The sequence below is a fragment of the Bufo bufo genome, chromosome 2 (assembly GCF_905171765.1).
Source record: "Bufo bufo chromosome 2, aBufBuf1.1, whole genome shotgun sequence".
Taxonomy (NCBI): Eukaryota; Metazoa; Chordata; class Amphibia; order Anura; family Bufonidae; genus Bufo; species Bufo bufo.
Window position 1 is genome coordinate 438,564,853 of NC_053390.1, and position 18,258 is coordinate 438,583,110.

Sequence of the window (18,258 nt, forward strand, 5' to 3'; positions counted from 1 at the left end):
CTGGGTTGAAAAACTATTCCCAAATTTACCATTCTCAAAATTGTGGTGAACGGGAACAATGAGGAAAACATCTAATAAGGGACGCGGACGTGGACATGGTCGTGGTGGTGTTAGTGGACCCTCTGGTGCTGGGAGAGGACGTGGCCGTTCTGCCACAGCCACACATCCTAGTGTACCAACTACCTCAGGTCCCAGTAGCCGCCAGAATTTACAGGGATATTTGGTGGGGCCCAATGCCGTTCTAAGGATGGTAAGGCCTGAGCAGGTACAGGCATTAGTCAATTGGGTGGCCGACAGTGCATCCAGCACGTTCACATTATCTCCCACCCAGTCTTCTGCAGAAAGCGCACAGATGGCGCATGAAAACCAAGCCCATCAGTCTGTCACATCACCCCCATGCATATCAGGGAAACTGTCTGAGCCTCAAGTTATGCAGCAGTCTCTTATGCTGTTTGAAGACTCTGCTGCCAGGGTTTCCCAAGGGCATCCACCTAGCTCTTCACCAGGGGTGGAAGAGATAGAATGCACTAACGCACAACCACTTATGTTTCCTGATGATGAGGACATGGGAATACCACCTCAGCACGTCTCTGATGATGACGAAACACAGGTGCCAACTGCTGCGTCTTTCTGCAGTGTGCAGACTGAACAGGAGGTCAGGGGTCAAGACTGGGTGGAAGACGATGCAGGGGACGATGAGGTCCTAGACCCCACATGGAATGAAGGTCGTGCTACTGACTATCACAGTGCGGAGGTAGAGACAGTGGTGAGACCGAGCCAACAGCGTAGCAAAAGAGGGAGCAGTGGGCAAAATCAGAACACCCGCCGCCAAGAGACTCCGCCTGCTACTGACCGCCGCCATCTGGGACCGAGCACCCCAAAGGCAGATTCAAGGAGTTCCCTGGCATGGCACTTCTTCAAACAATGTGCTGACGACAAGACCCGAGTGGTTTGCACGCTGTACCATCAGAGCCTGAAGCGAGGCATTAACGTTCTGAACCTTAGCACAACCTGCATGACAAGCATGAACTGCAGTGGAGTAAACACCTTAAAAACAAGGATGTCACTCAGGATCCCCCTGCTGCCTCTTCTGCTGCTGCCGCCTCGGCCTCTTCTGCTGCTGCCGCCGCCTCGGCCTCTTCTGCTGCTGCTGCCGCCGCCGCCTCGGCCTCTTCCTCTGCCTCTGGAGGAATGTTGGCACCTGCCGCCCAGCAAACATGGGATGTACCACCAACACCACCACCTGCGTCACCAAGCATCTCAACCATGTCACACGGCAGCGTTCAGCTCTCCATCTCACAAACATTTGAGAGAAAGCGTAAATTCCCACCTAGCCACCCTCGATCCCTGGCCCTCAATGCCAGCATTTCTAAACTACTGGCCTATGAAATGCTGTCATTTAGGCTGGTGGACACACACAGCTTCAAACAGCTCATGTCACTTGCTGTCCCACAGTATGTTGTTCCCAGCCGCCACTACTTCTCCAAGAGAGCCGTGCCTTCCCTGCACAAACAAGTGTCCGATAAAATCAAGTGTGCACTGCGCAACGCCATCTGTGGCAAGGTCCACCTAACCACAGATACGTGGACCAGTAAGCACGGCCAGGGACGCTATATCTCCCTAACTGCACACTGGGTAAATGTAGTGGCGGCTGGGCCCCAGGCGGAGAGCTGTTTGGCGCACGTCCTTCCGCCGCCAAGGATCGCAGGGCAACATTCTTTGCCTCCTGTCTCCTCCTCCTCCTACTCAGCTTCCTCCTCCTCTTCTTCCACCTGCTCATCCAGTCAGCCACACACCTTCACCACCAACTTCAGCACAGCACGGGGTAAACGTCAGCAGGCCATTCTGAAACTCATATGTTTGGGGGACAGGCCCCACACCGCACAGGAGTTGTGGCGGGGTATAGAACAGACCGACGAGTGGTTGCTGCCGGTGAGCCTCAAGCCCGGCCTGGTGGTGTGCGATAATGGGCGAAATCTCGTTGCAGCTCTGGGACTAGCCGGTTTGACGCACATCCCTTGCCTGGCGCATGTGCTGAATTTGGTGGTGCAGAAGTTCATTCGCAACTACCCCGACATGTCAGAGCTGCTGCATAAAGTGCGGGCCGTCTGTTCGCGCTTCCGGCGTTCACACCCTGCCGCTGCTCGCCTGTCTGCGCTACAGCATAACTTCCGCCTTCCCGCTCACCGCCTCATATGCGACGTACCCACCAGGTGGAACTCCACCTTGCATATGCTGGACAGACTGTGCGAGCAGCAGCAGGCCATAGTGGAGTTTCAGCTGCAGCACGCACGGGTCAGTCGCACTGCGGATCAGACACACTTCACCACCAATGACTGGGCCTCCATGCGAGACCTGTGTGCCCTGTTGCGCTGTTTCGAGTACTCCACCAACATGGCCAGTGGCGATGACGCCGTTATCAGCGTTACAATGCCACTTCTATGTCTCCTTGAGAAAACACTTAGGGCGATGATGGAAGAGGAGGTGGCCCCGGAGGAAGAGGGGTCATTTTTAGCACTTTCAGGCCAGTCTCTTCGAACTGACTCAGAGGGAGGTTTTTTGCAACACCAGAGGCCAGGTACAAATGTGGCCAGACAGGGCCCACTACTGGAGGACGAGGAGGACGAGGATGAGGAGGAGGTGGAGGAGGATGAGGATGAAGCATGTTCACAGCGGGGTGGCACCCAAAGCAGCTCGGGCCCATCACTGGTGCGTGGCTGGGGGGAAACACAGGACGATGACGATACGCCTCCCACAGAGGACAGCTTGTCCTTAACTCTGGGCAGCCTGGCACACATGAGCGACTACATGCTGCAGTGCCTGCGCAATGACAGCAGAGTTGCCCACATTTTAACGTGTGCGGACTACTGGGTTGCCACCCTGCTGGATCCCCGGTACAAAGACAATGTGCCCACCTTACTTCCTACACTGGAGCGTGATAGGAAGATGCGCGAGTACAAGCGCACGTTGGTAGACGCGCTACTGAGAGCATTCCCAAATGTCACAGGGGAACCAGTGGAAGCCCAAGGCGAAGGCAGAGGAGGAGCAAGAGGTCGCCAACGCAGCTGTGTCACGCCCAGCTCCTCTGAGGGCAGGGTTAGCATGGCAGAGATGTGGAAAAGTTTTGTCAACACGCCACAGCTAAGTGCACCACCACCTGATACGGAGCGTGTTAGCAGGAGGCAACATTTCACTAACATGGTGGAACAGTACCTGTGCACACCCCTCCACGTACTGACTGATGGTTCGGCCCCATTCAACTTCTGGGTCTCCAAATTGTCCACGTGGCCAGAGCTAGCCTTTTATGCCTTGGAGGTGCTGGCCTGCCCGGCGGCCAGCGTTTTGTCTGAACGTGTATTCAGCACGGCAGGGGGCGTCATTACAGACAAACGCAGCCGCCTGTCTACAGCCAATGTGGACAAGCTGACGTTCATAAAAATGAACCAGGCATGGATCCCACAGGACCTGTCCATCCCTTGTGCAGATTAGATTTTAACTACCTTCCCTTAACAATATATTATTCTACTCCAGGGCACTTCCTCATTCAATACTATTTTTAATTTCATTTTACCATTATATTGCGGGGCAACCCAAAGTTGAATGAACCTCTCCTCTGTCTGGGTGCCGGGGCCTAAATGTGTGACAGTGGCCTGTTCCAGTGGTGGGTGACGTGAAGCCTGATTCTCTGCTATGACATGAAGACAGATTCTGCGCTGACATAAGGCCAGATTCTCTGTTACGGGACCTCTCTCCTCTGCCTGGGTGCCTGGGCCTAAATGTGTGACAGTGGCCTGTTCCAGTGGTGGGTGACGTGAAGCCTGATTCTCTGCTATGACATGAAGACAGATTCTGCGCTGACATAAGGCCAGATTCTCTGTTACGGGACCGCTCTCCTCTGTTTGGGTGCCGGGGCCTAAATGTGTGACAGTGGCCTGTTCCAGTGGTGGGTGACGTGAAGCCTGATTCTCTGCTATGACATGAAGACAGATTCTGCGCTGACATAAGGCCATATTCTCTGTTACGGGACCTCTCTCCTCTGCCTGGGTGCCTGGGCCTAAATGTGTGACAGTGGCCTGTTCCAGTGGTGGGTGACGTGAAGCCTGATTCTCTGGTATGACATGAAGACAGATTCTGCGCTGACATAAGGCCAGATTCTCTGTTACGGGACCTCTCTCCTCTGCCTGGGTGCCTGGGCCTAAATGTGTGACAGTGGCCTGTTCCAGTGGTGGGTGACGTGAAGCCTGATTCTCTGCTATGACATGAAGACAGATTCTGCGCTGACATAAGGCCAGATTCTCTGTTACGGGACCGCTCTCCTCTGTCTGGGTGCCGGGGCCTAAATGTGTGACAGTGGCCTGTTCCAGTGGTGGGTGACGTGAAGCCTGATTCTCTGCTATGACATGAAGACTGATTCTGCGCTGACATGAAGCCAGATTCTCTGCTATGGCATAAAGAGACTGATTCTCTGCTGACATGAAGCCAGATTCTTTGCTATGGCATGAAGAGACTGATTCTCTGCTGACGTGAAGCCAGATTCTCTGCTATGGGACCTCTGTCCAATTGATATTGGTTCATTTTTATTTTTTTAATTTTTATTTTAATTCATTTCCCTATCCACATTTGTTTGCAGGGGATTTACCTACATGTTGCTGCCTTTTGCAGCCCTCTAGCTCTTTCCTGGGCTGTTTTACAGCCTTTTTAGTGCCCAAAAGTTCGGGTCCCCATTGACTTCAATGGGGTTCGGGTTCAGGACGAAGTTTGGATCGGGTTCGGATCCCGAACCCGAACATTTCCGGGAAGTTCGGCCGAACTTCTCGAACCCGAACATCCAGGTGTTCGCTCAACTCTACTTTTGACGTAGCTCAGAAGGAACAAACAACTTCCCCAGAGGGCAAGAATCCGATGCTTCTCCCTGGGCCTCAAGGTCTGGGTATAGGGAAAGTATTACTACTCCTTCGGACAATATCATGCCAGGATCTACCAAATCACCTTCCCCAGGAAAGCTACGTGACAAGGCATCAGCCTTGATATTAACAACTCAGGGGCGATAGGTGACAAGGAAATTAAATTTGGTAAAAAACAACTCCAAGTAAGCCAGATTTTTGTGATCAATGAGCACCGTAATAGGATGAATTGCTCCTTCCAACCAATGATGCCATTCTTCAAAAGCCAACTTAATAGCCAGCAATTCCCTATTACCAACGTCATAATTTTTTTTTCAGCGGCTGAGAGTTTCTTAGAGAAGAATGCGCATGGACGCCATTTACTAGGTGAAGGACCCTGCGACAGGACCGCTCCTACTCCAACCTCGGATGCGTCAACTTCCACAATGAACGGCTGTGATACATCCGGTTGCACCAGTATAGGGGCAGAAGCAAAACATTCCTTCACTGCTGAAAAGGCTTCTAATGCTGCATCTGACCAGACAGATATCCGAACCTTTCCTAGTCATGTCCATTAAAGGTTTAACCACAGTCGAGTAGTTCAAAATTAATTTAGGGTAGTAGTTGGTGAACCCCAAAAACAGCATAAGGGCTTTCAAATTTTCGGGACGATCCCAGTCCAGCACAGCACGGACCGTCTCAGGATCCATCCGAAAACCTGAGGATGAGAGTAGATAACCCAAGAATTGCGCTTCCAGAACTTCAAATACACACTTCTCCATCTTGGCATACAATTGATTCTCTCTTAGGATCTGTAACACTTGTCTCACGGGATCCTGATGCGTCTCTATGTCAGGAGAATAAATTAGAATATCATCCAGATACACCACCACAGACCTGCCCATCAGATGATGAAAGATGTCATTGATGAAATGTTGAAAAACCGCTGGGGCATTGGTTAACCCAAAAGGCATGACCATATTCTCAAAATCACCTTCAGGGATATTAAAGGCCGTCTTCCATTCGTCCCCCTCCTTGATCCTTACCAGATTATATGCTCCCCTCAAATCCAACTTAGAGAACACCTTGGCACCGACAATCTGATTAAACAAATCTGGGATCAAAGGAAGGGGATAAAGATCACGGACAGTGATACGATTAAGTTCACGGAAGTCCAAACATGGCCTGAGAGTACCGTCCTTTTCTTAACAAAGAAAAATCCTGCGTCCACTGGGGATTTAGACGGTCTGATATGTCCCTTAGCCAAACTCTCGGTGATATATTCTCACATGGCCATTCTTTCGGGTTCAGAAAGATTATATAATCGAGATTTGGGCAATTTAGTTCCGGGAATAAGATTGATAGGCCAATCATAATCCCGATGCGGAGGTAATTCCTGGCCTCCACTTTCAGAAAATACATCAGAGAATTCAGATATAAATGAGGGTCAAGCTTTAGTGGTTACAACAAAAATCGATGTATTAAGACAATTTTAATCACTCCAATCGAGAATCTGTCTCGCTTGCCAATCGATGGTAGGATTATGTTTACTTAACCATGGCAAGCCCAAAACCAACGGAGCAGGCAGACCCTCCAACACAAAACACGAAATGAATTCTCGATGAAAATCACCCACCCTCAATTTGATGTTCTGCACCATCTGTGAAGTATTTTTGAGTAAGTGGAGCGGAATCAATTGCAAACACATGCACTTGTTGACAATCCATGCATGCGAACGAAGTGACCATCAAGTAGGTTAACCCCTGCCCCACTGTCTATAAAGGCCTCAATTTCACAATTTTGGACTCTAGCGCAGACAGGAGAAATCAAGTACTACCAGTAAATGATAAATTTAAGTTCTCTGGCTCTCCACCTACACCACCAAGAGTAAAATGGGACTTAAAGGTTTTATTTTTGTTTTCACCTTGACGCTGAACGTAGGGACATACATTAAAGGATAAATGTTGTATTTTTTATTTTATTTTTGAGTATTGGAGTGTGGTGATTAATATCAACTTGGTGGCCCTATTTAAACTTTTCACTGTGTATTCAATTACCCCTTAATTCCACATTTTTGTACCCTGTACTGCCTATTTTTATCTGTGCTTAAAATAGGGTTGCTAGGCATGGTCCGTCTATCTGTTGATAGACAGAGCACGCAGAAGCAAGCTGCGTGCAGGCTCACATTACTGACAGCCAGGGACTGTAAGTAAATGATTAAAGCCAGGTCCTCCCCAGCAGCCTGGGCTGTGTGCACTTCTCCCTGTCCCTGTGCTTGGCAGACGCTCCCTCACTCAGCAGAGCTGGAGAATGCAACATTGGAGCAGCGCACACCAGGGAAGGAAGATCTGCCATCTGCTCAGTGTATAAATGAAAGCAACATGTCGTAAGATGACCCCTTTAGGAGGGAGGGCTCTGGTTACAGACACTTTTGGGGGGCTATTGTCACTGGCTAGTGCATGTGAGGAGCCCAATGCATTGTGGGTAGTGAGGGCAGGCGGGATTAGCTTCAGGGTGAGGGCAGTGGCGGCCATCTTAACTGAATAGGGAAATTGCAGTTTTATGCAGACTGGTTGCTAAGGGCTGAATCTTATTAAATATGGGGTAAGTCAGTCTAATAGTAATTGATTCTTGAATATCATGTTATTAGTAACTACATATATGAAATTGAAATTAGGGTCTAAATGTGACAGTTTTCCTTTAACAAAATGTCCCTTTTTACCACAGAAAAAACAGGCTCCTTACTTATGACCGCATCCCACACAGGCAACATGCAGCAAAGACTAAGGCCGTGATCAAGGTCCCATACTAGGACCAAAACGTTGGCCAGTCTGTGCAAATTTCCTTCCTGGATGCATAACAAATGATGAAATGAAAATGATATGAACTAATATGATATGAAAATATAAATTTTCAAAATTACTAAAAACGAGTGCCGTGGTTTCTTTCACTATATTACCTCAAATTACCATTGAGCATCGTACCAAAACGACAAGAGGAGTGCCGTCCAACCCAAGCTACTCCTTACTTATGACCAACATTCTTTCCCACAGGTCTAGTGGTAGCTCCCCCAAACTGCATGGGCTCGTCACCAGACATACACTCAAGTGTCTCTTCACCCAAAGTGTCAGAGGAAGCCGCCACCTCATGGGATAGTACATCCTGAGAGTGAGAGACCTTAGATCTCTCTCTCTCTCTCAGACTTCTATCGATACATACAGCAAGTGACATAGCCGCCTCCAATGACTCTGGATTTTCGTGAATGGCCAACGCATCTTTCAGCCTCTCAGATAACCACTGACAAAATTGACTATGGAGAGCTGGATCATTCCACTCCGTACCTGTAGCCCATGTTCTAAATTCAGAGCAATAGATCTCCGCAGACCCCTTTCCCTGGCGTAAACCACGCAACTTGGTCTCAGCCAGGGAAATCCGATCCTGGTCGTCGTAGATCAGACCTAGAGCTCCGAAAAACTCATCTACCGACCGGAGGGACTGCGATCCAGTCGGCAAATAAAAAGCCCATGCCTGAGCCTCCAAGGCGTAGAGCGCCAGTTCGTGCCACATATCCAGCTTGGACACCCAAGAGTTGTAAGGCACACAGGGATCACTGAGGAAGCTGACACGGTCTGTTACGTACTCCTTCCCCATCTTCCAAAACTTTTCCCTCCTTGTGACACCAGGCCGCGCATCAGGGTGAGGGTGCTGGCGGGGTGTCATTAAACTGTCCCAGGACTTGGAGAGTGTTGCCCTGCCTCTGTTGGAACTGCTTTGTGTTCCCCTCGTCTCCCCTCCTCGGTTGCCCAAGGAACTACGTACTCTGCCCCCAGCGTAGTCCACTGGAAATTTTTGGAGCAATTTTTCCACAAGGACCATCTGGTATTGCACCATTTTGCTAGTCCTCTTAACCACAGGAATGAGAGATGAGAAGTTCTCTTTGTAGCGGGGGTCGAGAAGGGTGAACAACCAGTAAATCGGTGTTGGCCAAAATGCGTATAACACGAGGGTCACGGGAAAGGCAGCATAACATAAAGTCAGCCATGTGTGCCAGAGTCCCAACAGACACAACTTCGCTGTTCTCATCAGGAGGATGACTCTCAATCTCCTCATCCTCTTCCTCCTCTTCTACTCATCCACGCTGAACAGATGGAATAAACCTGCTATGGGTACTACCCTTTGTAGAGGAGTCATCCGTCTCCTGCTACTTCTCCTCCTTATCATCATCATCATCATCCAAATCGCGCTGAGAAGACGAACTGAGGGTGGTCTGGATATCACCCTGTGTACTGTCTTCCCCCATTTCCACCTCTTCCACATGCAAAGCGTCTGCTTCCTTGTGAGCAGCGAGCGTTTGAGTAGACACAGAAGTGGGATGGTTACGCTGATAATAGCAGCATCGCCGCTCACCATCTGTGTTGATTCCTCAAAGTTGCGTAAAAACTCACAGAGGTCAGACATCCATGCCCACTCGTCACTTGTGAAGAGCAGAAGCGACAACCATGTTGCAGCTGGTATTCCACTACAGCCCCCTGCTGCTCACAAAGCGTGGAATGTGGAGTTCAAGCGGGTGCTCACGTCGCACAACAGTCGGTGAGCTGGCAATTGCAAGCGTTGCTGCAGCGTTGCCAGACTGGCGTAAGCTGTAGATGACTTTGGGAAATGGGCACACATGCGGCGCACCTTAACCAGTAGCTCAGGCAAATTGGGGTAAGTTTTGAGAAACCACTGAACCACTAAGTTGAACACATAAGCTAGGCATGGTATGTGTGTGAGCTTGCCAAGCTCCAAAGCCGCCACCAAGTTATGGCCATTATCAGACACAACCATGCCTGGTTGTAGGTTGAGTGGCAAGAGCCACAGCTCAGTCTGGTCCCTTATACCCCGCCACAGCTCTGCGGCGATGTGATGTTTGTCATATAAGCATATTAGTTTCAGCATGGCCTGTTGCCACTTCCCCACTGCAGTGCTACACTGCTTCCAGCTACTGACTGATGGCTGACTGGTGCTGCAAGATGAGAATTCAGAGGTGGAAGTGAAGGAGGAGGTGGAGGAGAAGAAGGGGGGGTTGCAGCCACTAATGTAGGTGGTGGCGGAAATCCTGATGAAAGTAGGACCCGCAATCCTTGGCTTCGGTAGCACCTGCGCCATCCCAGGATACAGCTCGCTTCCGGCTTCCACAACGTTTACCCAGTGTGCCATCAGGGAAATGTAGTGTCCATTGTTAAGTGGACCTTCACAATAACTGCGTTGGTCAGGGCATGGGTGATGTAACGGGACACATGCTGGTGTAAGGTGGGGACAAAACACAGTGAAAAATATTGGCGGCTGGGGATTGAGTAAAGAGGGACAGCCGCCGCCATCAGGCTGCGGAAAGCCTCAGTGTCCACAAGCCTTAATGGCAACATTTCCAGGGCCAGCAATTTGGAAAGGTCTGCATTTAGTGCTATGGCCTGTGGGTGGGTGGCTGGGTATTTGCACTTTCGTACAAAGGCCTGGGGTATGGACATCTGTATGCTGCGCTGGGACACAGAAGTGGATGTGCTAGCTGATGGTGCTAGCAAAGGTCCAGGTGCAGGGCGGGCCAGCACGTAAAACAGGGGAAGAGGAGGCAGTGGTGTGACCCGCAGACACTGATTGTGGACCCAGGCATTTGGCCCACCTATTAGGGTGCTTTGATACCATGTGGCGGATCATGTTGGTGGTGGTGAGGTTGCTAGTGTTCAGTTGTTCACGCCCCTGCTCATTTTGGTACGGCACAGGTTGCAAGTGACAATTCTTTTATCATCCACACTTTATTCAAAAAAGCGCCAGACTGCAGAACACCTACCCCTTGGCAAGGGAGATTGCTGCAAGGGGGTGCTCTGGGGAACAGTTGTGGGCTGGTTTGGTGTGGCCCACCTTCTCTCTTTTGCCACCCCACTGCCTCTTCCAGCCTTTTGCGGTGCTGCGGATCCCTCCCCCTCTGTACTGCTGTCCTTGCTTGGCTTGCCACCTTCCCAGGTTGGGTCAGTGATTTCTTCGTCCACCACCTCCTCTTCCACTTCCTCACTCTGGTCATCCTCCTGACTTGTTGACCTAACAGGAACCTCACTTATTGACAACCCATCATCAACCTCTTGATACACTAATTGACGTTGACTTTTTGGCAACTGTGTCTCATCATCATCATCCACCTTGTGAAACACTAATTGCCGTTCCCCACCACCTTGCAAACTGGACATGAAGCTAGGTATCATGGATGAGTGTGTTTCTTGTACTCGGACAGCAGGCACAGTTTCACCGCGCCCAGGGCCACGCCCTCTGCGTGCACCATCAGCAGCACGGCCACTTCCCCGTCCCTTACTGCTCGCCTTGAGCATATTAACCGGTATATCTGCTTGCAAGTATGTCACACGGTACAGTAGCGCAGGTTTTGTAAGTGTATGCGCAAATAAATTACACTGTCACAGATATTTAGGTTGTGCAAACGATATGCAGGAGATGTAGGTAATGTCGCTGTCACCAGCGGCGAAAAAATTATACTGAATGTCACAGATATTTAGGATGCGCAAATGTTATACAGGACATGTAGCCAGGGCCGGCCTTAGGTGTCCAGGCGCCCTGTGCGAGCTAACCTTGTGGCGCCCCCCCCCCCCAAAAAAAAAAAACACTGCTTGTTGCTGGCATCATGGCATAGGCTGGCTGACTATCCAACCAAGTAGTTACCAGCCCACACACCCCAAAGGCCTGTGTAATGTCATACTTCCCTACTTCGTGAGATTTCCCTACCCTCGTCACTTCCGGTCGCACCGGACATGACGTGAGGAGCTGTGCAGCGCCGCGCAGGCGCACAACGACAGGTTAGGGAAATTTCACAGCAGAGTGCGCATGCGCCAGGAGCCTCGCCGGCAGTTAGGGTAGGGAAAAACTATGGGCCAATGCGCAGGCGCAGTGATCGGATGGATGTTCTCAGCTGAACACCGGCCGACACTGCGCATGCACCGGGAGCCTCACCAGCGGTTAGGGAAGGGAAAAATTACGTACGGGCCAGTGCTTTTTCCCTACCCTAACCGCTGGTGAGGCTCCCAGCGCATACGCAGTGTCGGCCGGTGTCCTGCTGAGAACATCCATCCGATCACCGCACCTGTGCACTGGCCCATAATTTTTCCATACCCTAACCGCCGGCAAGGCTCCCAGCGCATGCGCACTCTGCTGTGAAATTTCCCTAACCCATCGTTGTGCGCAGTGCGCCCCCCCAATATAATAAACATTGGTGGCACAGTGCGCCCCCCCCAACACCCCAGTATAATAAACATTGGTGGCGCAGTGCGCCCCCCCAACACCCCAGTATAATAAACATTGGTGGCGCAGTGCGCCCCCCCAACACCCCAGTATAATAAACATTGGTGGCGCAGTGCGCCCCCCCCAACACCCCAGTATAATAAACATTGGCGCAGTGCGCCCCCCCTCAATATAATAAACATTGGTGGCGCGGTTCGCCCCCCAACACCCCAGTATAATAAACATTGGTGGCGCAGTGCGCCCCCCTCAATATAATAAACATTGGTGGCGCAGTGCGCCCCCCCTCAATATAATAAACATTGGTGGCGCAGTGCGCCCCCCCTCAATATAATAAACATTGGTGGCGCAGTGGGCAGTGCCAATGAGGGTTAAAAAATAAAAAAATAATTAACTCACCTCCTCCAATTGATCGTCTTCTGTTCTTTCTTCATGACCTGTCAAAGGACCTGTGGTGACATCACTGTGCTCATCACATGATACATCACATGATCCATCACCATGGTAATGGGTCATGTGATGAGCTCAGTGACGTCACCACAGGTCCTGAAGAAAGACCGGCAGCTACGCGATCAACTGGAGGAGGTGAGTTAATTTTTTTAAATTATTTTTTAACCCTCATTGGCACTTCCCACTGAGCCACCAATGTTTCTTATACTTGGGGGGGCGCACTGTGCCACCAACGTTTCTTATACTAGGGGGGGGCGCACTGAGCCACCAATTATGTTTCTTATACTGGGGTGTTTGGGGGGGGGGCGCACTGTGCCACCAACGTTTCTTATACAAATACAGGAGGCGGGTGCTGGAATCAAATAGCCGGCACCCGACCTCTGTGACAGGGAGCTGCGATCAGCGGCAGTTAACCCCTCAGGTACCGCACCTGAAGGGTTAACTCAACTGCAGCTGATCGCAGCTCCCTGTCACAGAGGTCGGGTGCCGGCTATTTGATTCCGGCACCCGCCTCCTGTATTTGTATTTCAGGTCAGTTTTCTTCATTGGTGGCGCAGTGGCCACAGCCCCGCCCCTCCTCCTCCTGTCTCTCTTTTTTATTGGCAGCGGCGGGGGCAGCAGGCAGGTCAGACAGGGGAAGGGGAGATGGAGGGGGCGCCCCGAGGGAGAACACAAGTACAGCCTCGCCTGCCGCAGATTACATTGCGAGCTGTCGGCCGCCCAGCGCCTCTGTTACTATGGCGCCCTGTGCGGCCGCACAGCCCGCACACCCCAAAGGCCGGCCCTGCATGTAGCGCAGGAGATGTCGCTGTCACCAGCGGCGAAAAAATTACACTGAATGTCACAGATATTTAGGATGCGCAAACATTATACAAGAGATGTAGCGCAGGTAATGTCGCTGTCAGCAGCGGCCAAACATTTGCGCTGAATGTCACAGATATTTAGGATGCGCAAATGTAACACAACAGATGTAGCAGAGGTTGTGTCACTGTCAGCAGCGGCCAAAGAATTGCACGCAATTTAGCGCAGGTTGCGCTAATAATATATATTGCAGCTAGATAAACAATAGTCCTTAAAAGGACTTTTGGGTCTCTAACACCTTTCAAACAGTGAGTGCCAGTACTTACCCGCACGTTTATTGGCTGCGAAGCAGCCAACAAACGTGCGGGGAGGAGACTCGAGCTTCGCGCTCGAGCACACGCGTTGTTCGGCCGAACACCACGATGTGCCGAGCATCGCGATGCTCGACTCAAAATGGTGTTCGGCCGAGCATGCTCGCCCAACACTAGTGTTGACTTTAATAACCAACTGTTACCAATTCTTTTCTATATTCCAAAGTCTAAAAATCTATTTTTACAGTGAGATATAAAGCAGTATAAACTCACACAACAATCTGTTTTAAGAAAGTCCCCATGTTAATAATGTGGTACAGTACAATCTGGTGACAATCATTTCTTCAATATAGAAATCGTGAGGGAGAAACCCTTAAGCATCTGTGCTACCATGTTAAGCATTTATTACCACTCATTTCTAAAGTTTTGTTTAGGAATAGATTATACTTACAAAGGTGATATCGTTGAGATGGATTTTTTGAAAGGTCAGTAGCGGAATTTGTCTTCGTTGTCTTGTTGGTGACATCATTTGTGGAGGGTAATTGTCATGTAGAATTAAAAGGTTTGATTTCTCTGGAGGAGAAGCAAAAATCCAAATTCTATTATGTTATTTATTATTTATTAGAAACATAGTCCTAATTTATATTTTAATTATAAGGATATGTCTTTTCCTTTTTATATTAGAAAATATTTTGCCTTACTCAACTGGAAACAACTAGGCTTCTGTCCTCTGTAATGCAACTTGATGACCATATTCCTCTACCCTTTATGGTTTGCTTCCCATTGAAATGAAAATTCTAGGGGGGCATTTATTAAATGTGTTACTCCAGCATTTTAGCATAGAATTGTTGCCTTTGTTGTCACATGTTTTTAGTTGTTCAGAATTGTTTGACTTCTGGCTTCCTGCACCACTTTCAAAAGTCGAGTGGGATTTATGCCAAGTTTGTTGTGTTCATCATTTATCTTTTGCGACTTTTTAATAAGTCACAAAAAAAGTCACAACTCCACTCTAGGCATACTTACCCAGACTCGAGGCATGCCCCCAGACATGCTGATATAGGCAAAACCCACATCACACTTGCACCAAATTTATTATTACTGTGAGACAGTTTCATAAATTTGGCGTAAGGGTATACGACAACTCCAATCTAAAAACTGATCTCAAATACACCTACAATGATAAATTCCCCCTATGACTTTTTTTCAGATACCTTTGGCTCTTGGAGGGCAGCAATATGTCAGACATGTGGAGACGCCACCCAGACACAGCTTATTATGTTTGTAGTACTCCAAGAGATTCCGCAAACTGGAGAAGTAACGTGAGACACCAATCAAAGAAAAAGTGTCATTCTTACACTGGATGGAGCAGCCCTGGAAATCCTTACCGAGAGACGTCTGTAAGAAAGGTACAATAATACAGGATACAGAAAAAATTGTATAGGTTATTGTGATAAATAGATGGCCTTTCTGGTACCAAACATGATCTGTACAGGTGGGTCCTGTAGCGTATATTATCTGTCATATGACTAATATTGTCTGATTTCTATGTCCTGTAACCTCAATGTGTACTATTGTCTTTAGCAATATTCATAGAGTCCCTCCTCGTACCCCATATCATATATTTTTGGTAATGAGGATTGTGAGTGTGTGATATATTCTTTGTACAATGCTGTACTGATTCTTAGAATGGCAAATTCTATATGTTGCAGCTTAATCTGGAAACCTATATGGGGAATACACATCCCCTTGGTGGAAATCCAAGCGCAGCCCCGCTACAATGGCCTTCAATAACATCAGACTGTGAGTATGCAGCGATACAACCACAGGGACTGTTCAGCTACACTATAAGCAAATTAGCTACTGTGTTACAGCATATTTGAAGCTAGAAGATACATTGTAAGCTGAGCAGCGCTTTTTTTCACAATCAAATACCTGTCACTAGTGATGGCCAGGTCGCAGTGTTCGCCGACGAACACATGCGATCTGCCATCTTTATTCCCAAGCCCGGCGATGCAGAGGTAAGTTCTTGGAACTGCCTGCTCCCGGTGACCGCATGTGTTTCAGAGCGGCTCGCGGCGCAGGCACAGGTAAGGACTTACCTCTGCATCGCCGGGCTTGGGAATAAAGATGGCAGATCGCATGTGTTCGTCGGCGAACACTGCGAACTGGCCATCACTACCTGTCACTACTATTGAAGACAAGCAGCGTTCTATTAATATTTTTTTGAATACCTATAGTGCTCAGCCATGCAGATTCTGAACTTTTTCTCTCTCTTTTCTGGAGTACTGTAAATTATAGAAGGCTTTCTTGATGCAAAGCTCCAAGAAGTGAACACATGTAGCTCCTCTCACTTCCTCAACTAACACATACACTGAACTAGGGGCAGACCTAAGTTCATTACCTAGCTTCCTACAAGGGGAGAGAGAGTACATTTTTGGAGTGGGTGGTACGAGAGTGGCCGGGATGGGGTTCTATTACCCATTATTTGGATGATTTTTTGTTCATTGGGCCGACGGGTTCGAAGGGATGCTCCGTGATGTTGCATTCTTTCAAAGTCATGTCGCAATTTTTTGGGGTTTCCTTGGCGTCGGAAAAAAACGGAATGCCCTACGACGGTGTTGAGTTTTCTTGAGATAGTCATAGATACTGTGGCTATGAAGTGCAGGTTGCCAGAGGAAAAAGTTGAGCATCTACGGCGGGTGGTGTCGGCTGCCTGTGGGCAAAAAAAATTGCGGCTTCGGGAGTTGCAGTCCTTATTGGGAAAACTTAACTTTGCCTATCGAATTATGCCCATGGTCGAATTTTTTGTAGGAGGTTGTCACAGGTGACTGGGGGGGGGTTCAGGCTTCTCATCACTTTGTGCGGCTTACTCGGGAACTGCGGGACAATTTGAGGGTGTGGGCTTCCTTTTTGAAAAAGTATAGGTCTTTATGAATGGCGGATGGGGTGTTGGCGGAGAATCCGGACTTGTTTACGGATGTGGCTCGGGGGTACGGTTTTGGGGCATACTTACAGGGTCGGTAGTGTTTAGTGGAGTGGCCGAAGCGATGGCAGGAAGAAGGCTGGGTGAAGAATCTGGTGTTGCTGGAACTCTTTCCTATTTTGGTGGCAGTGTTTATTTGGGGGGAATTTTTTCGGAACAGAAAGGTGCGATTCCATTGTGACAATTTGGGGGTGGTGGAGGCCATTAATCGCGTTTCGGCTTCGTCACCGCAGGTTGTGTGCTTGCTTCAGCACTTGGTTTTGAGTTGTTTATCATTAAATGCTTGGATAGTTGCATCCCACGTGCCGGGGGTGAGTAACTCAATTGCGGATGCTTTGTCTCGTTTTCAGTGGGAGCGGTTTAGGGTGCTGGCACCGGAGGCGGACGAGCAGGGAGCGAGCTTTCCCTAGGAGCTGTAGAATCTGCCATTTGGTCGGTTGGAGAATTGGTGAGGGGATCCTTGTCGGCAGGGAGTTGGGCAGCGTATGAGAAGGCATGGGGTTTATGGGAAGAATGGAGGCGGCGTTTTGTGGGGCACTGCAGAGAGGAGGGATGGTCGGTGTCCAGAATGAATGTTTATGGCAGGGGTGGCTTTTGGTTGTAAGTGTCGGGCTACGTCAGATATGACAAAGTCATTCTGGGTATTACAGGCATTAAAGGGTTGGAGGAGGCAGTCGCTGGGGGTGGATCAGCATAGGCCTGTTTCATTCGCATTGTTGGGGGATATGATGGAGCAGTTGGGGAAGGTTTGTGTGTCAGTTAGTGAGGTTAGGCTGTTTAAGCTAGCATTTTCTTTTTGCTTTCTTTGGGGCGTTGCACATTGGAGAATTGGTTAGTCCGAGTAAGAGCAGAGCGGGTGGGCTTAAGAGGGAGGACGTGGATTTATTTTATGACAGGGTGGAATTTTGTATTAGGAGGTCAAAAACAGATCAGTTGGTTCGGGGTTGTCGGGTGGTTTTATATCAGGTGGTGGGGATGGCTGCGTGCCCGGTTCGGTGCCTTAGGGAGTTTTGGGGGCGAGAGGTAGGTGAGGTTGGACCGTTGTTGGTTCATGACGATGGGTCGTTTCTTTCTAGTTTCCAGTTTATCGCAGTATTCCGAGCTTGTTTAAAAGGTCTGGATAGGGACCCCTTATTGTTTGGGGGTCATTCTTTCCGGATCAGTGTGGCCACGGAAGCGGCTAGGAGATCATTCGTCGCATTGGTCGATGGTAGTCTATCCAGTTCCGGTCCTATGTTAGGCCGGCATTGTTGTAAAAGGGGGTAATGGTTATTGGGGTTGGGAGCATGTGGTGAGCAGTTTCGTTTCTGTTGACATATGGTATTTTGTGCTTCTTCCAGGTGGTTCTGGGTGCTTGGTGTGGATTATGGGGCACTCTTACATGTTCTGAGGAGCGTTATGAGCAGTGGTTAGTCCAGGCGGAAGACAGTTGGGTTTTCCAAGAGAGTCAGCGGAGATTCGCTGGTTAGGGATGAGAGGAATGTTGTGGAGCCGGGTTCTTCTGGAGTTTCACAAGTTTGCGAGGTTAGATACATACCCGGGGGTCTTTGTG

General features: G+C 49.3%; 1 protein-coding gene across 1 annotated transcript in view; it reads right to left on the reverse strand.

Annotated features, from left to right (window-relative positions):
* The window catches only part of JAK3 (Janus kinase 3), a 262,203-nt gene that overhangs the window by 82,714 nt on the left and 161,231 nt on the right, over window positions 1-18,258 (reverse strand). The window contains exons 10-11 of the mRNA XM_040417463.1: window positions 14,935-15,118; window positions 14,175-14,296 (exon numbers count right to left, since the gene is read on the reverse strand). Coding sequence (XP_040273397.1) covers window positions 14,175-14,296; window positions 14,935-15,118 — 306 coding nt within the window. The remainder of the gene's footprint in view (window positions 1-14,174; window positions 14,297-14,934; window positions 15,119-18,258) is intronic.